Genomic DNA, 26,415 nt, shown 5'->3' with positions numbered 1-26,415 from the left:
TTTATTTGTTTTTCATTTCGAGAGGAAGAGGATAATGTAGTATCCTCAGGTTATGTCTTTATGTTCCCTTTCACCTTGTAAGTGGCTGCTCAGCCAGTATGAGTGTTCTGTGTAGAATGTGAGTGTGATTGACATATGTAGAATGCTTGGGTGTCTGGTGTGAGGCTTGTCAGTTGGAAGATGGGCTGAGCAGCTAGCGGGCTGCTCCTGGTGGCTTGGCTACGTCTAGTATGTTTCCTGAACACGTGGGGCCAGCCCACCACACAGTCCCATCGCCACAGTCAGCTTGTCAAAAAGCCAACTCATAATGCACACAGCAGTTAAACTCCTCAGCCCTATATGCAGCTGCGTTTCTACAACCATGACCTGTGGTGTGCTCGTGGTGTTGGTGGTTCAGCTTCAGTCTTTGCAATAGCAATCTACCCAAATCGTAACACGGCGGTCGGACCACCAAGTTCACAGCAATCGGACCATAACTGCAGGGACACTGGTTTACTATAAGGCCCATTATATTTAGAAATCTGAAAACAGTACTTAACCCCTTCCCCGCTCATGACGGAGCCGCTCCGTCATGAGCCACGGTTGCCGTGTGCTCATGACGGAACGGTTCCGTCATGTCACGGCCGTTGGCGGCCGCTCCGCCTATGCGGCGCTGTTTCCCCGCCTGTGCGCGGGGACAACGCAAATGGGCGGAGTCATGACGGAACCGTTCCGTCATGAGCACAGCTCAACCGTGGCTCATGACGGAGCGGCTCCGTCATGAGCACAGCGCCACCGCGCTGCCCCCCCGCACCCCCCAGCGCTGCGGCGGAATTTCCGCCGCAGCGAAAGGGTTTAAATGTGACACTGGTTGCAGGTGTTGGGCACTTGGATTTAATTTTGGGTACAAGGACTTATATTAGATCATCGGTTTTAACTTAAAGTATGAAACAGAGTTAGGGAAGAGAGAAGGCAGTAGTAAGAGATAGGTCCAAGCACAGGGACAATAGGAGAACACAGGGATATAAAAAAAAACCTGCAAGTTTTAGGTAAAGAAACATGAAGTGCATGGTGGTGTAAAAAAGATACAATGAGTTTAATCAAGACTACAACGTTGTGGAATTCAGCAGCCCCAGAATTATGTGGCAACAGAAGCATCTTTAGGAATTTTTTGGGCAGTAAGGACTTTTTTTCAATACAAATTAAGCTCTTTCTGCCCTTTCATTGCGGAACATCTTTAACCAAATTTGCTTTCCATAATAGGAACTTCCATTTTACCATTAGAAGACTAAACATCCTAGCCTGGCATGCAAACTGCTGATGGCAACAAAGTAAAGACTTGGCACCAAAACAGTTAAAAAGTAAAAAAAACACAACACAACACAACACCATATAAAACTAGAATTCAATAGAATGAACAAATTGACAAAAAAATGAAAAAAATTAAATGAGAAGAAACAGAGAAATTATTCTTTATAGATTTAAGTAAACCAACAACCAAAAGCACAAAGCACCAATGATATTCAATGGTCATGGTAGACATGGACTTAGGTGCAATTTGATGGTGACCCCTGATGGAGCCCAGGTTGGATACACCAACCAGGTCTGGCCTAGTCAGAAGTTTTAAGTTGGGATTAGGGGTCTATTAGTATCGCGGGCGGATCGCCACTGCCCAAACGGCAGTGGTGATCCGCTCACCATACTACACCGCTCGCATGCCAATTACCCCCTGCCATATCAGCATGGTGGGGGGTACCGCGGCGGACGGGAAGAACGTCCGCCGCTTTTCCACCCGGTCAACGAATCAACCGGGCGGAAAAGAGTTTAATATGGTGGCGGTGTCTGCTAGACACCGCCATCCATATTAGTATGCAGGCGGAGAGCAGCCTTAACACCGCCACGGAAAGGCATGCGGAGTTCACAATTGGAGGCCCGTTGTGGGGTGCACATGGGGGGTACCTATAGTATCCCCTGCATTTGCATGCACAATGCGGCATGCACCGCGCAGTGCCTGCCACTTTGTGCATCAAATGCACAACATGCATTTTTACCATTGCGGCGGTTGCTGCTGAAGGCACCGCCCGCCGCAATGTTAGAAATGCGTGATGTGCCCTCCAGTGTGGGGGGCGCATCCTAATCTTCCCCAAGGGACTGCCGCGTATATGGCGGGCGGTTCCGTTTTCCGTCAAGATGGCGGGCGGACTTCATCCTAATGATGCCCTTAGTATTTTTTAAGTACTCACAAAGTCAAATGGTAATTGGTGAGGTACCGCTGAAGCCATTGGTTTTGTTGGGACAAGCTCTGAGCGTGAGAAATTAAAATGTAATGTCCAGGGAACTCCTTGCAGTGGTTGAAAACTTTTCACAACTGTTCACTGTCTAGATTTTTAGCTTTTTAGCTGTCTTTTTTGGAGATCTGATTCTATCCATTAGGGAAAAGCTGCGCCTCTAACTGACATTGAGTTCAACGAGACTGGATATCTTCTAACCAATGGCTCTTGGTAAATAGGCTGAGATCGTTTGTCCCGACGCTTTGGAGCCCTAGTCCTACGTTTTCAGAAGTGGTGGAAAAAGTACAGCCAATGGACCCGAGACCTCAGGAACAGCACTTGGGGGTCCTAATGAACTACAGCAGAGGACAACATCAGGGTCAAGGTTATGTCCAGTTCATACTGATCAGCTGGAAAATTCAGAATAGCAGCTCTTAGTAGCCCTTTAGCCTCACAGATGATCAGTCAACTGTAATATGGAGTCAATTTATTTGTCCTGGGTGTAAGTAGAAAGAGGTCCAGTCCTTCAAGGCTACTCCCAGGTCACAGACTCAGGTCATCTCCTCTTCTGTTCTTCCACATGTCCAGAAAGTGTTCAAATGAGGTTTCCTGGAGATGATAAATTTATGAGTGACACTAGCTAGTAGGTGAGGGTAACTCCTGGGACCTCCGTAAGCAATGGGTTGAAAGTTCTTAGAGGTAACCTTACCCAATTTAGTTTTCCCTACTGTAAACAGTCCCACAGTGCCCTTCACTCTCAAAATCTAAGATTGCAAAATTATTCTCCCGTTGAAACAAGCTTGTGTGTCCTTCTAGAATTGTAGTTAGGGTAATGACAAAGCCCTCCTACTTAGTCAGGTAAAACTTGTTCCAGAAGCAGCTATTTCTCAACTGGGTTTATCTCCGGCCAGACTAGTAGACAAATGCTGGGGCCTTTCCAGGTGTCACTTAACATTTACTTGTGACAGGGAAGGCCCTTTTGAAATAAATGTAGTTACGGGTATAGCACAACAGGTGTTCTTGCCAGGGGAAGAGCAACACCTCCCAAGCGATAGTCTCTACTTCAGGAGCAGATTTCACACCTCATCATAGCTAAGCACTCACCTGGCTACCACCGGAGAATACATGCAAATTAGCCTTGAGGAGCTTCAGGCAGGTTAAAAGGTAACTTTCTAAATGTTAGATTTCCTTAGAATTCATTAAATCTCTAATTGTAAGATTGAGTTGGGCTTTTAATGAAAGTTAACAATAGTGGTTTAATCATATTCCAACTGTAATCAATCTATGGATACCAGAATTAATTTTTAAGATATTTTCCTTATGTTTTTCTTTGGGCCAGCTTGCCTTTCTTCAGTGAAATTAGCATTTCAATGCTAGTCACTGTCTGAAAATGTTTATATTAAATTCCTATATATCGTACCACAAGTCCTGCCTCATGGGTTACAAGGCCTACATGGGGTGACATTAATATTTAAAAAGGACATTTCTCCCCTGTCAAAATAATGGTTTATTTTGAAAGGTTGCAGTTTTAAACTACCGCTGACAGGTTGCTGTAGCAGGCCTGGAGTAATATTTGCCTGGTCACACGAGTGGATGAGACGGTAGTGCTGTGTGACCTTTAACTTTCCAATGCCATGGGTATATTTTTGGCGCCATATACTATGTTCTTATAGGAAAGATACATACGCCAATTATGAGTCAGTCATTTTACAATGTTTTACGGGTTAGGACAGATGCACTGGGGCATGGTTAGCAGTGTCCCAGTGCGCAGTCATAGAAATACGTAGTATAAGTCCATAAACAATGTGACTAACCACAAAAAAGCAGACAATTTCTAACAATGTTTAATAAATTGCCTGAAGATAATGGACCATCACTCGTACCCTTGTGGGACACCACCATCTACCCTTTCCAGTCTGCATCATCTTCAAAATTTGCTAAATCATCTACAAAACCATGATCAGCACCTTGATGTATCTTGCTGACAAGCTCACTAGGCCCATTGGCTCATTCCACACCACAATCAGGATACAATTATCCTAAACTGAGAAACATCCTAACTTTAAGACTTTCGGTATTCACAGAAGGCATTTAGGAGTCCTAAAGTTAGGACTCCTAACTTCTGTGAATACCGAAATGAGTAAGTGCTTTCTGTGAATCCCAAAATGAGTAAGTGCCTTATGTGAATACCAAAATAACATATAGGTCATCCATGTATTACATTTTGACTAAATGTGCTTTCACCTTAGCAGGAGAAAAGATGCTCAGAGAGGCAGAGAATTGTCCTTTTGAATTCTGGACCATTCCACTGTTGGCAAAGGTGTGACCTTTACATAACATCAAACACAAAACAAGGTACTCCAGAGTGCAATACACCACACAGGACTCTCCTACTCTCACACCCAAAACGAAAACCACTAAAGCTAAAAAGGAAGCAATGGATGGCCTATACCCCACACGTCATACCTTGGAAAGGGCATCTAGTGTACAAGCAATAAATGGGTAGCTTAAACCCAACACGTCATCCCTGAAGAAAGGGCATCTACTGTAAATGCAATGAATGGGTGACTTACACCCAACACTTCATCCCTGAAGAAAGGGCATCTAATGTAAATGCAATGAATGGGTGGCTTACTCCCAACACTTCATCCCTGAAGAAAGGGCATCCAATGTAAATGCAATGAATGGGTGGCTTACACCCAACACGTCATCCCTGAAGAAAGTGGATCTAGTGTAAAAGCAATGAATGGGTGAAATACACCCCAGTAGTGTATCAACATATCATAAAAATAAATCCAACAAGACAATAAATAAGTGAATATTCTATGCATAAGAACCTTTCGCACAAGTAGGAAAACATACTGTAGCCAGAAGACTTATAATGGAGAAGAACCAAAGTAAAATTCCCACATACAGGGACACGTGTATATCAATAACAGAGACGAATGGAACCAATGTGGCAATAGATAGGTGAAAAATTCCATGCACAAGAGTGCCCACCGGTAGGATTTCATACTGTCAGGGAAACTTTCTAACACAGCAGAATCACAGAAACAATTCTCACGCATAGGAAAACTTGCATACCAATAAGGGAAAATGAAACTATCACGAAATGAAAAATATAGGTGACGAGTCAACGCACAAGTATTTGCGCACAGGTGGAAGATCACACTGCCTCAGGAAATCCCTAAACATAAATTTCAGTAATAATTCCCACGCATGTGAAACTTGCGTACACGAAAATGACACAAAACTGTAAGTAGAACATCATGACTACAGCAGAGTAAGGAAAATCTTTACAACACCATCTATACAATGTCCAATGGTAGTATCCAGCAACAACTATAGAATTACCAACTGTAAATAAAAAATATGAAGCATTACACAAGTCACTACACCATACTTTAAAATAAGCAATAACCCTTAAACGGATATGATCCACTGAGAATGCTGACTAACTCCTTGATTGTGCGCAATATGTTACCCAGGTGTGCCTATCGCCGAGAAATTCTGCAAATAACTGATGACAGGCGGGCATGGATATTATCAGAATTACGATATTGAAACCATGACTTCAGACGGCAGTCAGTCAAAGCAGTAAGGGACCTTGTTTCACCTGTGAAATGCCCCAGCACAACTTGACACTCATTCCCGCAACACAAGGGTCCTGCCAGGCAAACTTCCAGGAAAGGATAAGCGGAAGATCTAGGAGAAATTCGCAGCCAACCAGAAGGCAACAGGGAAACTGGAGGCGGGGGCCCAGCGCCACAGCTCGACCTGGATGACATGGAGGAACTGGTGTCAACAGTCATCAGTATGAATACTGTCGCCGGAGTCGGGGGACCGGACACTGCTTGACAGGACACAACACAACCACAACAGGGTGAGTGACCACCAGGTACTGGGGGGACGGGTGGAGATAGCCATGATGGCACACATGCGCAATCAAGCAGAGCACAGTGCACATCCTCAATGACTCTGGGTCATCGCCCAGATCCATAGACTGTTACAATGTACAATGCCATGCTGTCTGAATGTCAACATGTCCCATGTACATACATGTGGACGCATTGCAATGCACCATCTCCCCTTCACATTGCAGGGCCAGCGTCAACACCCCCTGCAGAGCAGTCCCAGCCACTCTTCGCTGATGACGAGGAGGATAATCCCAGCATCGACACCCAAGCCCTCCTAGACATCATTGACATCATCCGCGACTCACCTCCAGGGTCGGGGCTGACCAGCTGCATCGAGGAGACCCCGCCCACCTCCCAATCCACCCAGCAGGAGGTACCCATGGCCTGCCAGTCTCTCAAGACCCTCAGGAACAACACATGGCCTTCCAATACCGTGTGCTGGAGGCCCAGAGGGAGACGGTTGAGCAGGTGCAGGTGGGGTTTGACCTCATGGCTACCAAACTGGACGCCATTGATGGTGTCCAGACCCACTCCATGGCCTCCAACAAGCCCTGACTGACATCGCTGGAGTCCTGACACCGAGAGAAGAACACCTGTCTGCTCAGAGTTGCTCCAGCGATACCAGCCATGAGCTGGCACACATGCGGAGGCTCATGGAGGACATAATGCAGATGGAGGCGGAAAGGATGGCAGCCATCGCTGTACATCAGGGAAATGTAGCTGGGACCCAGAAACCAGTCCCAGGATGCTTGTTTCCGGTCCAGGGTGGAACCAGCTTGGCAGTTCGGGCTAGACTTTTCTCATGAGGGACAGGGCAAGACTGATTTGCATATGGCTGGGTCCAAACTAGGGTGGCGTAGTGAGCAAAAGAACAATGGATTTAACCCAGATCTCTTGACTGGGGGCGAGTGTTTGATTGATTCAACATTCTATCATTTGTTGCCACAAAATGTTTAGCCCTAAATGGGATGGGTATGCCCAGATGTGGGTCCCTTTCTTGCTGTGCAACTACATTCAAGCTGGCCTGGCTGATGAAGGGTGTCACCTGAAACTGGTCCCAGGATGCTTGTTTCCAGTCCAGGGAAGACTCGGCTTGTCAGTTTGGATGGACTGTTCCCATGAGGAACAAGGTCAAGACTGACTTGCATATGGCTGGATCATAACTGGGGTGGCGGAGTGAGCAAAAGAACAATAGATTTAACCCAAATCACTTTACTGGGGTGAATGATTCATTCAGCATTTTACCCATCATTTGTTGCCACAGCACGAATAACTAAATGAGAAGAGGGGCTTGCTTAGCCAGATCTTAACCTCCAGGAGAGAGTTTCTCCATATTTGATTTTGGAAGAATAGTGTTTGCTTTCTGGGCCACGAATATGCCACACTTTGGAAGAAGTGGTCAAACCTGAAGGTGTTACCCTGTACCTCATTGGCCACTGGTTCCCTTCTGCTTGACGCCCAGGAACAATGGTTTAAAATTAAAGAGCTGCCCAGCAACTCAGATCCCAGCCTGAAACTACGAGGAGAAGAAGCACTGCCCCACTGGAGCCCTGGCCTGCAATCTTGACCCTATTCCTTCCTGACCTGGGGTGTCGAAGTGAGCTAAAGAATGATGTTGAATTCAGCCCAGATTTAATAGTGACTAGGTGTGAGTGTCTTAACCCCTTCGCTGCCAGGCCTTTTCCCCCTCCTGTGCCACGCCCTTTTTTGGCTATTTGGGGTAGTGCACGCTGAGGCCCCTGTAACTTTTTGACCACATAAGGTATCCACGCCAAATTTGCATCCTTTTCTTCCAACATCATGGGGATTCTGAGGGTACTCAGGGTTTGTGGATTCCCCTGGAGGGGTCACAGAAATGAGCCAAAATACAGCAAAATTTAGTTTTTGGGGGGGAAAATGGGAAAAACGCGCTGCAAATGAAAGCATCTGGGTTTTTACCTGCAAGTGTTATCAAAAAAGGGTTTGTGGGGCTGAAATCACCATTTTCCCAGCTTTTAAGGGATACCAGACTTTTGTCAGAAACCCACACAGTTTTGGCATTTTTCTGGGACATAGCCTATTTTTGCTATTTTTTGTGCTTTCGACCTCCTTCCAGTTAATGGTAGAAATGGGTACAAAAGCAATAATGGATCCTGGAAAGCTATACAGTTTGGAGAAGTAGACAAAATTCTGAATTCAGCAAGGGGTCATTTGTGTAGATCCATCAAGGTTCCTTTATAGAAACTAACAGTTAAATATAGGATAAATTGAAAATTTGTTGAAAAAAAGCGCATTTTGTGTCAACGTTATCACCTGTAACTTCTTCTAACTTCAACAGCTCTTTGAAAGCAATATACCGTTACATCTGCTGGACATTTCTGGTTGTGGGGATATATAGGACTTGTAGGTTCACCAAGAACCCGACGAACCCAGAGCCAAAAACTGAGCAGCAACTTGCAATGGTTTTTTATTATGTACCGGGTATATAGTGTTTATTCTGTAAAAATGTGTACATGGAAAAATCGGTATGAAAGACACCTATGTATTTCTGAAATGGGAACAAAATATAGAGTTTAGAAACAGTATATATTTGCACATTTCCAAAATTGGGAATACCCATACTAGCATGAGAATTATCAGCCATTTTTTAGAATGACTTCTTTTTTACACAATGTCTTTCATTTGGAAGGCAGAAATGCATCAAAAGTCAATAGGTAATAACAGTTCCTTTACAAATCTGAATTACCCTAAGTCTCCCGATAAAAATGGTACCTCACTTGTAGGGGTAGGCATAGTGCCCACGACAGGAAATGGCTCAAAACCCAACGTGAACACACCACATTTTCACAATGCAAAATTATCCTTTTAAATCGTTTTGAGGTAGGCAATTTTCATGTCGCCTCAATACGTTTCGGGCCCTTGCCTGTCGCGGGTACTTGGGCCTCCCACACGAGTGAGGCACCGTTTTTATCGGGAGACCCGGTGGAATGCTGGGTGGTAGGAAATTTGGGTCAGCCCGGTGATGCCACAACTTTCCCACACAAAAATGTGTGAAAAAGGTGATTTTTTCAGCTAAATTTGAGGTTTGCAGGGCATTCTGGGTAAGGAAACGTTGGGGGATCAACGCAAGCCATACCTCCCTGGAATCCCCCAGGTGTCTAGTTTTCAAAAATGTGTGGGTTTGGTAGGTTCCCCAAGGTGGCCGCCGAGCACCGGGCAAAAAACCCAGGTGACCCCCCTTGCAAAACCAGGTTGTTTTGATGTAGGCAATTTTCATGTCGCCTCAATACGTTTTGGGCCCTTGCCTGTCGCGGGTACTTGGGCCTCCCACATGAGAGAGGCACCTTTTTTATCAGGAGACCCGGGGGAACGCTGGGTGGTAGGAAATTTGTGTCAGCCCAGTGATGCCACAACTTTCCCACACAAAAATGTGTGAAAAAAGGTGAATTTTTCAGCTAAATTTGAGGTCTGCAGGGCATTCTGGGTAAGGAAACGTTGGGTATCCACGCAAGCCATACCTCCCTGGAATCCCCCGGTTGTCTAGTTTTCAGAAATGTGTGGGTTTGGTAGGTTTTCGTAGGTGGCCGCCAGGCCCAGGGCCAAACACTCATAGGACCCCCTTTGCAAAACCAGGTTGTTTTGATGTCTCCTCAATAGGTTTTGGGCCCTTGCCTGAAGCGGGCACTAGGCCTACCCATGCAAGTGAGGTACCATTTTTCTCTGAAGACTTTGGGGAACGCAGGGTGGGTGGAATTTTGTGGGCCCACGCAGATTTTAGAACTTTCCACCACAGAAATGTGAGGAAAATGTGTTATTTTGGACACATTTTTAGGTTTGCAATGGATTCTGGGTAACAGAACCTGGTGAGAGCCAGTGAAGTCACCCCATCCAGGATTCCCCTCGGTGTCTAGTTTTAAAGAATGTACAGGTTTGCTAGGTTTGCCTACGTGCCAACTGCGCTAGGGCCCAAAACCCACAGGTATGCACATTGCTAAAAAAAATTCGGAGCCCAGTGGGCTTTATGCCGCCCTGGGGGGGGATCGGGGAAGGGGGTTTCATCCTGATATGCCCCTAAAGGGGCAGAAAGACTGTGGCTATTTTTTGTGGGGGTGGGGGCATTGGTATGACCATTTTGGGCAGCCCCCACGCATAAAAAAAGCCTGCGTACTCGCTGGCGCCTAGTGGGCTTTCTGCCCCCCCAGGGGGCAGATCAGGGGCCACTGCCACCATCTGCCCTCCCGGGGGGGCAGAAAGACTGGAACTTCTCTGGGGGTGGGGTGGGGTATTGTCATGCCCATTTTGGGGAGCCCCTACCCCTACACTAATAAAAGCAAAAAATCCATGGTTTCTAGTGGGCATTCTGCGCCCCCCGGGGGGGCCAGATTGGGGGGTACAGCTCCCATCTGCCTCCTGGGGGGCAGAAAGACTGTCATTCTTGTGGGGGGGAGGGTGGGGGCATTGGCGTGCCCATTTCGGGCAGCCCACACCCTAAAAACAATTGTGCTAAAAAAAATCCCTGGTGTTTAGTGGGCTTTCTGCCCCCCCGAAGGGGCAGATTAGGGGCTAATGCCCCATCTGCCCCCTGGGGGGGCAGAAAGACTGTGATTATTGGGGGGGTGGGGTGGGGGCATGGGCCTGCCCATTTTGGGCAGCCCCCACCCCTATTGGTATTTTTTATAAAATTCCCTGGTGTCTAGTGGACTTTTTGCCCCCCCGGTTGGGCAAAAAGACTAAATAATGAACAAAATATTTGGGGGGAGCAAAGGCCCTTGCCCAAGGGGCCGCTCCCCCCTCCCTGGTGTCTAGTGGGTGGATCCCTGCTTGGGGATCGCCCTCCTGTGGTGATCCCCAAGCAGGGATCCACTGGGGAGATTCTCCCCTTTCCAACGATACCTCTCCCGTCTTTCTACGTGCTCAGGGGACTGAGATAGCCCCCTGAGCACGTAGAAAGTGAAACTGAAATGAGCCTCTTGGCTCATTTCACTTTCACTGCAATGACGTTGGCGCAACGTGTGCGACGATCGTCATTACAGTGAAAGGGGGGGGGGCCTCGGGAGCTGGGGAAGCTCTTCCCCAGCTCCCGAGGCTAGTTTGCATGAAAGGGAATCCCTCTGGTGCCCGCACCAGAGGGATTCCCCAGGGTATGCCTCATGACGAGCTGAACTCGTCATGGGCACAGCGCGACTGTGCTCCATGACGAGTTCAGCTCGTCATGGGCATTCAAGGGGTTAAAAGAATCTGTTCTCCGCGTTCACCCTTAGTTGGCAGGGTTTGCCCAGACGTGGACCCTTGCTCACTTTCCCACCAGATTCAAGCTAGACTGGCTGGTGGTGGGTGTCACCCCAATACCGGTCCCAGGATTCTTGTTTCCAGTCTCGGGAAGACCTGGATTGGCAGTTCAGGCTGCAATGTTCTCATGAGGAACAGGGTCAAGACTGATTTACATATGGCTGGGTCTTAACTGGGGTGGCAAAGTGAGCTAAAGGATGATGCTGGATTCAACCCAGATCTAACAGTGACTAGGGGTGAGTGTCTGAAAAGTTTTAGCGCCCCATCCATCATCTCCTTGTGTTTGCTTTACTCTAATTTTTTCCACATAAAACTTGTTTCAGTAGATGCAGGCCATTTGAGGTAAGCAATTGAACTGCCTGCCCTATTTAGTGGACAGATAGATGATTTTTTACTGACCTTCACCACTAGAGGCAAAGAAAAACACCCCCACTTCCTTAAAACAACTAAATTGTTTTTGTCCACTGCTTTGGGAGTTTGATTTTAGCAGAGAAAGAAGAGAAATACCATTTAAAAATTTGGTGTAGGAATCAGTAGAGCAAAGATGGACACCCCAAGACATTTTAATGGCTTTGTATACATCTTTGTGGTTGTGGTGAATACAAACCCATGCAGTACACCACACTCTAACTTTGTCTGATGATGTGAGTACGAGTGTTGCACAAACCATCTTCTACCACCCTAATGGTGTTGCATAAACTGTGGCTATAGGCTTAGTTCTACAGGGTTTGACTTTCTCAGCCACTTATGCCTGAAGTGAATCCAGTGCACCAATGCTTCAACATGAAAGTCCAAGTTGTTTTAGCCCCACACAATCCCACTCAGTTCTCTTGTTCATGTTGCGTAAAAAATGTTTAGGTTACTAACAATTCCGTAACAAGGTTTCAAGGATGCAGTGGTATTTCAAACCCAATTTTAATTTTTAGAATATCACATACAAGCACTGCACTCAGAAAGAGTCATTTTATAGTTAAAAAGAGCTTATTCCATAACTCTAATTCTGTTGCTTAGGACAGATAGAATAACCACATATACCATGATTAATACAGAACTAAGGCACATAACTAGCTATGACAATAGCATACACATGTCTGTCAAAGTGAGAAATTAATGTTGCAACTTAACACCCTAATGCCTACTTCTGAGGGATATGCTATGAGAGCATGTAGTAGATTAGCTTGCTTCTAGAGTTTAATAAGGTACCATTTACTACATACCTGGGCTCACCTCTTCCCCTCGCTTGGTATGTTATTACCATTCAGCACAGAACCACAGCAGTATGTCATCCTGGCATGTTCTATCAGAAGAATCTCAGATAGCATCTGGTGTGACAATCTGGGCAGAAGTCCTCTCCAATTTCATGGTGGCTTTAGGGGTTTTTGAATTTAACCAACCTCACTTATCTTTGTTAAGGAATTTATTGACATAATCATATTTATCAATAAGACGTACTAATGGGGTCGTGGCCTAGCGATTTATCATGGTGGACGCACATTAGGCAAGCTACGCTCAGCCCATCTCAATTATCCTTTAATTATCCTGCTTCTTTGGATTTTCTTGCCCCAAATACCTACCGATGTAGTGGTGGAGTGGAGCGATCGACGTCCGGGTGCGCAAGTGAGCTGGAATGACAGTGGATGCACTGCTGGCAGAGGCCTACGGACCTGGCGGCTTTGCCGGCGGCATCGAGGCGGGTCCTCCTGGGCAGCAGCCAGAGTCAAGACCGGCAAGCGTGGTAGCACTGGACTGCTCCGCATCAAGAAGCACTGCTTGGGGATCGTGTAGGCTCCTGGTGGTTGTCTTCGAGCTGCGGCAGCAGCGGAGGGAGTGCTCTAGTGGCAGAGAGGACTAAGGCTTGGTGAGCAATCCTCATTCTCCCCTTCCCACCCACTCCTAGTGTTTCATCCCAGCGTCTGGATCGGGCCATGCGGGGGGGGCGGCAGACGTGCTGCGGATCAGAGCCGGCCGCTGGATAGACAAACCCTGGCTCATGGTGGTGAACTCCAAAAACCTGCGCAGTGTCCCCAGCTGGGGCTGCGCAGGCCGATGCAGGTGTCTACTTCTCTGGGCTGCTAAGGCGTGCAGGTATGTAGCGGGAGGCCTAGTGGCATTGCGGTTGGGCTCGGCGAGGATATAAACCTACTCAGTGCAGGGGTGCCCTGTATGGCATTGCCTTGGATGCTGCGCGAGGGGGGGTGCAGGCCTTGACACCAAGTGGTGCTGGACATTAGGCCACTGGAGGCTTCGGGATCCAAAGATTGTATGGAGCCTTCACCTGCCGTGGCCAGTTGTGCATATGTCAGAATACCCTCCTGGGGGGTCACGAGCCGTGGTCTGGCTGATTGGGACCGGCTTAGTGTTGCCTAGTCCTTAACATTGACACCTGCCTAGGGAAGAGCCAGGCCTAGTTTACGTTTCTGGCACAAGACTTCGGTGTGGATCTAGCACCGTCCTACCCTTGATTGGAAGTAGTAAACAGGCGCTCAGTGGGTCAGCCATTGGGGGGGGGAGACATGACTGTCTGCAGAAGCGGCTGGGTTAGCACTCAGTGCGGCTTGTGGGCAGGAGGTCTCTGCCCAAACACTGACATCCTGGAGGTTTCATGCAGGGACGAATTTTGGTTGTGGAACAGACAGGAGGCGGAGATCCACACGCCACATGATATGAAAGAATGGGCTGTCTGGTGAGCTCAAATCAAGAGCTGTGGAGCGGCCATCTTCCGAGAGAAGGGCAAAGCACATTGGATTGCTACACCGGAGCAGGGGCCTTGCCATCTGAACAAGGGGGCGCAACCAGGGGCATGCTGGACAATGCAGCTTTCATGGCGGCCATCACGCAGTCTAGGGACGCCTTGGATACGAAGATGGCGGCACTGGGCTCTGACATCATGCTTATCAGGCACGATCTATGAAATGCGGTGGAGAGTATCACGGAGACCGAGACCAGGATTTCAGAGGTTGAAGACTCGGTCACTACCTCACAGAAAAAAGTTGCTTCATTGGAGATGGTCACCAGAGGCCTGGCATAACGGGTGGAAGATGCGGAGGGTAGGGCCAGTAGAAACAATCTGTGCTTTGTAGGATTCCCAGAAGGATGTGAAGGAGGCGACATGGAACGGTTCCTGACTCAGTGGCTCACGAGCTGGCTTCCCTGGAGCCATTGTCCTACTGTTTTGTTGCTGGAAGGGCTCACAGGGCCTTGACGCAGAAGCCACCACTGGGAGCCAAACCGAGGCCTGTCATTGCCAAGATATTAAATTATCATGACAGATACACGATCCTAAACAAGCCAGAGCTAAAGAGCCCCTGACCTACGACAATGCCCGCATCCTCATGTTTCCAGATTATACACGGCTAGTCCAGCAGAAGTGACAGTCATTCCTGGCAGCAAAGGCCCATCTCCATGATCTAAAACTCCCATACGCCTTACTATACCCTGCCAGACTGAGGGTGGTGTACCAATCATGTATGCTCTTCTTCGAGTCACCTGAGGAGGTCTTCAACTGGACAGATGAGACAGTGAAGGTTCGGCCCCAAACGCCACCCAGGATGAAATCAGATTCATCATCCAACGATGTTGTCCGTAAACCACCCAAGCCCAAAGTTAAAGGGAATAGAAGATCAAGGCCCAGACATCGATCTCAATCCTGTAATGATCCTAACAGATGTACATCGATGCCCCAACAGGGGACTTTGGCCGCATAGTCGCCCTGGGACTCCCCCAGGCAGGGGGGCTGTTGGTGCCATATGTTTAGACCGATGTAGTACAAGGGGGTGCTAGTACCTTTTTCAGACTTCATTTGTCGAGGGGAACACCCGTTGACCAAGGGGCTGGTAATTGGATATCCATTGGCGTGGGTGTGCGGGGAATTTCCTTTGAGGCCTGCAAGCCACCTCCACCACGACAGATACTTCAGCAGTTTTGAGGTATAGGAGGGTGTGGGGGGAAGTTGGGGTTCATATGTTTCATGTTTGCACTGCTTCTCTTATATACAAAGCCACTACTTGCACACTGGATGATAATTGTCTCACATACCAAAGTCCCAGGATCCATTGATGGCAGGTCCAATTGATAGGATGCGAACTCCGGCAGGGGATCTCCGGATAGTGAGTTGGAATGTTAGAGGAGCGCTAGACAAAATAAAAAGAGGGACTATACTCCATCAGGCCAAACGCTATTGTGCGGACATCCTGATGCTTCAGGAAACGCACTTCAAGGGAACAGAAGTGCTGCGTCTCCCTAGGTATGGTTATATTCAAGTGTTCCATTCGGGTTTCACGAGGGGTCCGGTGGGATTGCAATTCTAATTCATCACAGGGTTCCTTACAAACACTCTAGGGCATGGACAGACACCTAGTGGAGGTACGTCTTCATCAGGGTCACTATCTATGAGGAGCAGGTGATATTGTGATGTGTGTATGCCCCCTCGCCGTTGTCCTGCGTGATGGTTGAGCGCCTTACGACTCTGTGGGCTGATATACCGGACGGGTTGGCGATGATAGGGGGGACTGGAACGACTTGGTGGACATGGCCAAAGATAGATGGAGACTGGGGGGATACTCCAATGTTCATCACTCTACCAAACTGAACTCCCTGGTGATGGGCTTGGGCTGGGCGGATCCATGGCGGCGGCTACATGGTGAAGACCGGGGTTACACTTATCTTTCGACAGTACATGACTCATACTCCCGACTGGATTATAGATTCGTGCCATCAGGGGCTGCCAATAGGCAGAGGGCTGTAGAGATCCCAAGAGGTTTGTCAGATCATTCCCCAGTCATTCTTATGGTACAGCTGGGTCCTGTGAAATAACCCTTCCGATGGTGTCTTTCCCCCTGAAATCTGCATGATTAGAAATATAGGGAACACATAGGGCAGGCAATCAAGCAATACTTAGAGATCAATGTTGGGTCGGTAGCAGAGGCTGAACCCCTGTGGGAGGCGATGAAGCCAATCATACGGGGAATCGATATATAATTTTGCACAGCGGCATGTAAAGCTCGGAGGGAGTCACTTCTGAGGTCAGAGGCCCACATAATGGAACTTGAGCGGAATGGTAGGGAGGAGGGTGGAGTCTGGTGCGCCAACAGCTGGTGCTGGCATGGCAGACTCTTGCTGACCTCCTGATGGATGAAGCCAGGTTGGTGTGGTTGGCGTCCCGCAGTCGGATTTACCAGCGGGGCGACAAGTCCAGTAAACTACTCCAGGTAGTCAGGGCGCCTTTCACCCCGAGGTTCTTCCCAGCATACTGGGCCCATATGGAAGGGTTCTCGGGGACCGCTCTCTAATTGCAGAGAGCTTCACAAGTTATTTTGCAGAGTTATATACTCCTAAGGAACTTTTACAGGAAGGCAGGATACGCCACTTTATAGACAATTTACCAGCCCAGGCCAACTCAGATGAGGCATGTGTGTGTGGAGCTGTATCACCCACTTACCGAGGAGGAGCTGAGCACAGCGCTGGGGGACTTGAATTTGGAGAATGTGCCTGGTGCCAATGGTTTCCTGTGGGAGTTTTTTAAGGACCAGTTCCCTAAATTGGGGCCCCATTTTCTTTGAATGGTTGAGGAAGCGAGAGAACAAGGTTGCCTTCTGCAAGACTGCAGACATGAAAAAGTGGTCGTGGTTAATAAACCAGGCCGACCCCCAGACCAACATGTTTCGTATCGTCCTATGTCATTGTTGAATGTCGAGGAAAAAGTCTTGGCCAAAGCATTGGCCAATCGCCTGCAATCTCATATAACTAACTTGATCCATCCTGACCAAGCCGGGTTTATCCCCAGAGAGCAAAGCACGATAATATCCACTGTGCTCACGTTGCCATGGCAACCATCCGGGGATTCGGGGAATGAACTGCCCTTTTACTGGCAGATATCGATGGGGCATTTGACTCCCTTAGTTGGGTATACCTGTTTGCGCTCCTAGATCGCCTTAATATGGGCCTGCGCTTTTTGTCATATTTAAAATTGTTGCATACAGACCTTACAGCATCGGTGCGCATTGCGGGATCCACTTCCTTTACATTTTCAATTGGAAGGGGCACCCGCCGGGGATGTCCCTTGACATTATATCTTTTTGCCTTGGCAATGGAGCCCCTGGTGGAGTGGGTGCGGATAGATGCACAGGTGACAGGTTTTGAGTGGGCACATGAGCTCTGGAAACGCATTGCATTATATGCTGATGATGTCTTATTCTTTTTAACAGACATCAACAAGATGGGACTGAGGCTGCTCCATATTATGCAAATTTTTGGGGAGTCGTCAGGTCTTTTCATGAATCTCCATAAATCTACCCTGTGGGTATTTGGGGGACTGGCAGGATTGGGGCCTTGGGCATCAGCAGTGCAAGTAACTACGGAGGGGTGAAATATCTGGGAGTCTTCCTGTCGAACTTGCCAAACGTGTCATGCAACAAAAATATTGTTGAGGAGATAAAAGTTTGGTCGCACTGCCCCTCTCCATCTATGGCAGATCGGACCTGCTTTCAGTTGACGTACTGTGGGGGGGTTGGCTACGTCGGATGTTCAATCATACTATATGGCATCGCACTTGCTGATACTGAATGAATGGTGGTATGGAGATAGGACAGACCCAGTGTATGCAGTGGAGCGGAGATGCATGGGGGCCTCCACTCATCATACCATTTTGTATTCAGCACCCCTGTGCAACTCTCTACCACTGGCCATGAGGGTGGTATTCCAGGTGTGGAAACAGTCCCTCCGTAAGATGGGTTGGTGGGACAAGCTTACTGGGGAAACCCTACTGTGGCACAATGGGCGTCTGCCACAACTGGCCACTCTACCTGGGTTTCGTGGGTGGGACAATATAGGAATCTCTTCATTAGGGGATGTGATGCGAGGTTCCGTACTGAAATCCTTCCAAGACCTCCAGCAAGAGTATCAGATGCCAAAAACTCAATTTTATAAATACCTCCAATTTAGGCATGCCAGTTCTCCTGGCATTGTAGGGTTAGAGGCTCTCCCTGAATTTAGCCCTATTGAAGCCAAGGAATTTAGGGGAGATTTACAAGATCACAAAATTTCACAAATCTATCAGTCCCTGGTGACAAATAGCTCTCTTATGTTAAACAAAATTAGAGAAGCGTGGGAGAGTGATCTTGGCCCACTGGATGGGGATGATTGGATGGAGGCATTGGTTTCCCATAGGGAGGCAGCGATAGTGACACACCTGCGTCTCATCCAATTTAAATACTTGCTCCGAGTGAACTACACCTAACTAAGGCTGTGGAGGGTGGGTCTAGTGTCATGCCTGATATGCTTACAATGTGGTCGGGATGAAGGATCCCTCATACACACAATTTTGCATTGCGCAGTACTCACGAGATTCTGGCAAGTGGTTCTGGCTGGGCTCACAGGAGTGTTGGGGTGGGAGCTCTACTCCTCACCAAGATTGGTAATCCTACACATCATGGAAAGTGTTGGGGGTAATATGTATAAAAGACTGTTGTTTTAGTCGGGCTGACATCGGCTAAAAAGGGACATTGCAAGGTTATGCAAAGCATTGGTCCCACCTTCTCAGTCAGCATGGAAGAATGGTCTTGACTTTTGTATGGGATTGAAGATTCCAATATTTAAGGCCAGGGGATGCCCGCATAAACATCCAAAGATCTGGAAGAGATGGGCGGACTATAGGGGACTCTTCCTGGATCCAGTCCCTCCTGCGGCTGTCTCGGTATTGGGCTAATCATGCAGGGACCAACTACATAGGGATGAAATTCATTCATTGGAGTGGGTGATGTGGTGACAATCAAGATGCAGGTATGGAATAGTGCAACGGGGGGGTTATTACGTTTGTTTTTTATGCTTACAATTCTGAAAATATATAAACTAGATGTCAATGTCATTAGTCTGCATTGTATGCTATGGCAGATGTCTTCTGTGTTAAGGAGCTCTGCACTGTGTTTGATATTTGACACAATAAAATTTGTTAATAAAAATAAGACGTACTTCTAAGATAAAAATATATCAATACAAATTACACTGTTTGGGCTATAACTGTTATTTTACCTTGGAAAAAATACTTGTCCCAGAGTGCTGTCTTATATGTGTAACTATAGGGAGGTTATCACACCTTAATGCATTAGGGTCAAAGGCATATGACACATTTCCGATTCAAAAGGATATGACCTTTATACATTTCCCCAGGGCGGTAACGACCACCATGTTTTAAAACCTAGAAAGGTAACGTCTGCTATTTTCAAATCAGACCTATAGTGAAATGGAGTCCTGGCCTGGCCACAATCGGGTCGTCCCGTAGGGTCTACGCGACAATGGACTTTAATCGAGTCACCAATCCCTAAATCAGACCTTGTGTCTGTTCCTGAAAGCTGGTGAGATGGTGTTCTTAGCATAGAAAACCTTTTGATGAACACATTTATAGTAAGAAAAAACATATGCTTTCTTGCACGGTACTTGTCTCCAATGTTTAAAAATAAAATGTTGCTATTCTTTGCCTTGTTTTTCTGTTCTGTCCACAAATCTTGATTACCTTTCTCTCCACAGTAAGATTCTAAGGGAAGTGTTAACACCTTTGACCTGGGTGGCAAAAGGACACAAATTTGGCCTAGATACCCTTTGTGGAAAAAAGTGTGCAGTGTCCCAATCATCAAAAAAGGACTGAATCACATGGTGGGGCTGGGTGGAATGTTTGTCTCTCAGAAGCAAAGGGTGCAAATATATTATCACAGTGAACTCTGTGTATCTGAAATCTCTGATATAAAATCCCTGGATTACCCAATGTCCGAGCGCTGAGCTGTTGAATGGAATCACTGATTTTGATCAGTTTAAATTGTAGAACAATATTTTGCTAAACTTGGTGATACATGTTGTGTTTTAACTTTAGGCACTACAATACCATTAAAATGTTTATGTTTGAAAAACAGCACTAGGATTTTCTAAGACCTTCCAGATTTAGCTATGACATTCTCCACTGCTTGAATTGGTTTATGTGTAAGCACATTGATTTTGGTCTCCTCTTAAGTCGTCAAATCGTATCCACAAAGAGGAATAGTTGACTTTTCATCCAAGCTACGTCTGGAATGTCAGGATTACTCCAAATTGAAGGCAATAGTAACAAAAGCTTTGAGACAGAAGTGGTAAAAAAACAGCATTAACCAGGAATACTGGTCAGTAAAGGATAAGAGGCATATTTGTCAAAGTTTTTTGACACCCTTGCACTACGCAAGGTGATGCAGGGCGATGCAAAACCTAGAATGAGAGTGACCTTGCGTGGCCCTGTATGACTTGGTAAATCTGGAGTAATGCAAGGCAGCACCCGAGTCACTCTGACCTGGAAAGGCATTCCCTGAGGGGAGCCTCAGTGTTTACATGCATTAATCCATGGATTTTGGTGCATTCCCAGATTTACCAAGACTGTTAAACCTGGTAATGCCTCAAAATGTTACACCTTCCCAGGGGAGGTGCAAGAAGGAAAAATATATTTTTTTCTCATTGTTGTTTCATCTTTCTTTGTATGCTGCATTCTGCAACCCATTTAGAAAGAAGAATGATTCCTGCACAAAAATAATCCTGCAATGGTGCCTTCATTGCCAGTAGGCACCAACAAGTGCACCAGTGCAGTGAGAGAGTAGGATTGATATGACGTATTCCTGCCCTCTCCCTTTCACACAGCACAGCACAGCAAGGTGTCTTTCTGCACTGTAATGCTTGAAAGATTGATAAACATATATTTTTTGTTGAATACTTTTTTGGGGCGTTTTAGAGAAAAGAACATTAAAAATAACATCAATACAATATTGATATCAAATAAGAACCAGTAGAGAGAAATAGAACATAGTCAAGTGATTTAGAGGGGGAAAAAAGCGATACAAGTCGATAAATATATATCATATTATGTTGTAAAACTATGGAGTATGAAAGAGGGAGGGCAGAAGAAGAGAGAAAAAACAAACAAAAAAAAAAAAATATATATATATATATATATATATATATATATATATATATATATTCACTGAAAAAACCATAGGTTTCACACATGTTATAGTTAGCGGAAATTTTACTGATAAAAAACCAATGAAATTGCCCCGTTATAGTTAGTGCTGGCAACTATAACTCACGCGACCGCAATCCTCTGCTGATGCTAATACTGTATTTAGACACTTATTTGCCCATGTCTTCTTCCATAAATTTTTAGCTATACATATATTACAAATATTTTTTATCATAAAGACACATATGTCATCAGCAGAAGATTGCGGTCGCGTGAGTTATAGTTGCCAGCACTAACTATAACGGGGCAATTTCATTGGTTTTTTATCAGTAAAATTTCCGCTAACTATAACATGTGTGAAACCTATGGTTTTTTCAGTGAATTTGCAAGGTTTTTTAAATGCTAATTCCTAACTATAACGTGTGTGAAACCTATGGTTTTTTCAGTGAATTTGTACGGTTTTTTAAATGCTAAGTTACTTTACGCCATTCGAGGCGTGCGCGCCCACTTAACGCAGTTCGTTCCGTGCACGGTTTTTATCAACTTTAATAAGCCCTGTACATTTGGTGGCCTTCGGCCACCAAAAGCACTGGGGGTGGGGTCAATGTGGATAGTGTTTTTTTTATTTCGATTTTATAATTTCATGTTGCCAAAATTTAGTTTTTTTTACCTATTAATAAGCCCTGTACATTTGGTGGCCTCCGGCCACCAAAAGCACAGGGGGTGGGGTAAGTGTGGATAGTGTTTTTTTTTTTTTTACCGTACGCTTACGGTAAGCGTACGGTAAGCGTACTCGGCGAAAATGCCGAAAAAAAATAAAACCGTTTTTGCTCTTGGGGGATGTTTGGGGACTCCCTCAACATGACTGTGTGGGAGGGAGTTGTCAAAAATGCCCCGTAACATGTTTTTGGGCATCAAGTTTGAGAAATAACTCTCAATGCGAGAGACAAAATGGCGGACGCCGCTTCCTGGTTTCGGCCGATTCTAATGTTTACTAAGATCTAAGAGCCAATCAGAATGGCGCTCGCGCACGCCACCGTACGTTTAAAGGTAAGCGTACGGTAAGCGTACCGTAAGCGGGCTCAGATATATATATTGATTTAAAGGCTATTTTCTCAGAATCTACTGAACAGATTTACACCAAACCTACAAAAGGCACTTCCTTGACCTAGGGACTACCTCTCTGCCAAATTTCTAGTAATTCTGTTCAGCCGTTCGGGCTGTAGCTCGTTCTAAAGGTCCTATGGAAAAATGCATGGGAAAAACGCGTTTTGGGACCCCCCTTTTATCTCAGCCCCCGCTTGACGAATCCCCCCGAGACTTTCAGGGTAGGAGCGGAGCGTAGCGCCCCACCTATTTTGAGAAATTCGCGAGGATTCATCGACCGGCGCCAAAGTTATTCAAAATAGAATGTTGAGGTTTTCCTATGGAAAAGGGGTCCTAACTATAACTACCTACTGGCGACCGCCAGTAGGTAATATATATATATATATATATATATATATATATATTATCTACTGGCGGTCGCCAGTAGATAGTTATAGTTAGGACCGTGTTTCCATAGGAAATCCGCAACATTCTATTTGGAATAACTTTGGCGCCGGTCGACGAATCCGCGCACAATTTTCAAAACTAATGGGGCGCTACGCTCCGCTCCTACCCTGAAAGTCTTGGGGGGATTCGTCAAGCGGGGGCTGAGAAAAAAGGGGGGTCCCAAAACGCGTTTTCCCCATGCATTTTCCCATAGGACCTTTAGTCCGAGCTACAGCCCGAACGGCTGAACAGAATTACTTGAAATTTGGCAGAGAGTTAGTCCTCAGGTCAAGGATGTGCCTTTTGTAGGTCTTGTGTAAATCTGTTCAGTAGGTCCTGAGAAAATAGCATTTAAATCAATATATATATCTGTAAGCGCGCTCCGTGCGCTTACCGTAAGCTTACCGTACGCATACGGTGCCGTGCGCGAGCTCAATTCTGATTGGTGGTTACATGACTGTAAACATTCGAATCGGTCGAAATCAGGAAGTGTCGGCCGCCATTTTCTGTCTCTCGCACTGAGAAACAAAGGTGGGGAACGTGAAAAGGGGGCAACGAAGAGAGTTGCAGACCCCCTAGTGTTTGTCAGGGGGTCCAAGAAGGACCCAAAAGTACGAAAAATACATTTAATAATTTTTAAAAAAAATTGCGGGTTGCGCGTACGGTAAGCTTACCGTACGCGCACGGCAAAAAGAAAAAAAAAAAAAGCAAGAAATAACAATCACATTTAATAAATAAAATAAAGGACCCACAAGGGAGAAAAAAACAAATGTTACTGCGTAAAAAAAAGCGCGGCGCGCACGGCATGGACTGCACAACGTGGGTGCTTGGTGCCCACAGCGCGCGCACGGTGCGCGAAGCGCACCGTGCGCGCAGGGTGTGCGCATAGTGAAAAACCAGAAAAAAAATAAAAAATAAATACATAACTTAGTATTTAAAAAACCGTACAAATTCACTGACAAAACCATAGGTTTCACACACGTTATAGTTAGGAATTATCATTTACAAAACCTTGCAAATTCACTTAAAAAACCATAGGTTTCACACATGTTATAGTTAGCTGTACATTTCACTCGTAAAAAACCAATGAAATTCCACGTTATAGTTAGATCAGGTAACTATAACTTGCGCGACCGCAATCCACAATGTGTAATTTCAGATGTCATCATTGATGTCATGAGTGATGTCACTGACCATGTCATGAGTGATGTAATATGTGACGTCATCAGCAGTTTATTGTGGGCGCGCAAGTTATAGTTACCTGATCTAACTATAACGTGGAATTTCATTGGTTTTTTACGAGTGAAATGTACAGCTAACTATAACATGTGTGAAACCTATGGTTTTTTAAGTGAATATATATATATATATATATAAAATAAAATAATATAGGGGCATATTATCAAGCCAGGCGATAAAATTATCGCCGCTTTAGCGGCAGAAAACTGCCGCTAAAACGGCGATAATGGGCTTAATAATATGCTCTATGGAATTCCAATTGAAGCCCATGTTAAATGTGAAGGACATCTAACATGGGCTTCAATTGGAATTCCATAGAGCTTATTATCAAGCCCATTATCGCCGCTTTAGCTGCAGTTTTCTGCCGCTGGAGCGGCGATAATTTTATCGCCAGACTTGATAATATGCTCCATAGTAACTAAGATATAGGTGTATACACAGAGAGATATAAAGTGAAAGGTAGCCACAGCAGATCAGGTTAAATTTTCTGGGATAATGAGAGTGAAGAAACATTAGCAATTCTGTGTTCAAAAGATTGATAAATATGACCCTAAGATTAGATGTTCCAGGATCCTGGTGAAAATTCCTCACAAAACCATACAGCTGTAACATGTTTTTATGTCCATAATATATGTTTGTTCCCATGTGAGAGACTTATATCATTCTGTAGGTTGCAATAAAACGATTTTCAAACATTTTCAGAGGTCAGAGTTCAAGATGTTTTAGAATATTTGTGCATCAGGTAGAAATGTCCTAAATGCAGTACACTTTCATTCCTGCTATTTAATTTTTGGTATGAAGTCTTCACCAAACATTCTAATCATCGATGCAATTTGTAGCACTGTGTCCCCTACAAATGCGGATATGGGGCTTTGAGGGTCTGATCAGCTATCTAGAGTGGAGGTCAAGAGCCCTGTATGTTTGTGCTCCAGAGCAACAAATGTAAACTATCAAGAGCAGCAAGTCATGCCTGCACAGGTCGCAAGCCTGCATGGCCCGAACCTTTGCAGACGGTCTTACAGAATATAGTACTCTCACTTAATTTATTTCTCACGCATTTTCGATTTCTGTGTCAACGTTTGTGAAAGTATAAGTGGTTATGGATGTAATATGGGCTATACATTTATTGTTTCCTGTATATATATTTTAGTGACAATTGGATGGAAATTCAAGAGAGGTTGAGAAGAAAAATCAAACATACTGTAGAACACGATGTCTGTAAAAGTGACCCTTTAGCCCCACACGTCTTTCCTCAAGCCGATTGCCTGCTCACGGAATACTGTTTGGAAACGACTTTTCTCAACAAGGACGCCTATTGCACCGGTCTGAAAAATATGTCATCACTTTTGCGAGTAGGAGGCCACCTTTTAATGACTGGATCGTTTGGAACCACCTTTCACATAGTTGAATCATTCAAGTTTACAACATTAAGCATTGAAGAAGAGTTTTTGAGAAAAACTATAAGTGATGCTGGCTATGCAATTAAATTGCTAAAGATTAAACCTCGCGTTGAGAAATCACTGTACTCTCTAAATGATACTACAGCAACATTTTTCCTTATTGCATTTAAAGAAAGAGAGGTTGTATAGTCACAATTGATAAAAAAAAAATGCTCACTCCAAAGTTAAGGGCAGAAGGCAGAGTCCAGAAGAAGACTCATAATCGAGGCTCCTGTGTTTATGATCTTTCTAATTTTCTAAAGATTGTCTTATTTTCATTTTACAGCTTTGACTTTAAAATGTTGTCTAGTCAAATAACTGAAATCTAATCAAAGATGCAGTTGAATCATTGGAGTGCCATTGCCACCATATCCCTGGGTGGTACTTAATCCATGTTCTTCGTCTCTCTCGTCGACTCTCACTTACCTCAAATATCTGCTTACAGTCATAAAAAACTTTGATCTAGATAACGCATCTGGACATTCTAATCATATCTTACCAATACTTGTATCTCTAAGGTGTAATTGCCTTTAATGCTAATAAAACAAACAGCAATCGTGACGCTTCACAGTGTGCTTTCGTCATTTCAGTATCTAAACGTATTATGATGCTGGGGGCAAGAAAGTCTATGCAGGGCTAGGCGTGCTCTGAATATAAATTCATACTTTGCAGAAATGATGTCAATTTAGCGAAGTAGGAAAACTAATTGATTCTAATAACATATGATTTTTAAATTCACAGAGGGTTGTATAGCGCAAATTGTCATTCTTGTAACACATATTCAAATCCATTTGCTACAGTGG

General features: G+C 45.5%; 1 protein-coding gene across 1 annotated transcript in view; it reads left to right on the top strand.

Moving 5' to 3' along the window:
- Positions 1 to 26,173, top strand: part of LOC146829333 (indolethylamine N-methyltransferase-like) — a 176,088-nt gene extending 149,915 nt beyond the window's left edge. Inside the window, exon 3 of the mRNA XM_085607986.1 lies at positions 25,324 to 26,173. Within this exon, the coding sequence (XP_085464112.1) occupies positions 25,324 to 25,762 (439 nt within the window). The 3' untranslated portion in view covers positions 25,763 to 26,173. The remainder of the gene's footprint in view (positions 1 to 25,323) is intronic.
- The last annotated feature ends 242 nt before the right edge of the window (positions 26,174 to 26,415 follow it).

This window comes from Triturus cristatus, chromosome 5_2 (genome assembly GCF_964204655.1).
Source record: "Triturus cristatus chromosome 5_2, aTriCri1.1, whole genome shotgun sequence".
In the NCBI taxonomy this organism is placed as follows: Eukaryota; Metazoa; Chordata; class Amphibia; order Caudata; family Salamandridae; genus Triturus; species Triturus cristatus.
The sequence above is the reverse complement of the archived record's forward strand: the minus strand, read 5'-3'. Positions and strand labels throughout refer to the sequence as shown.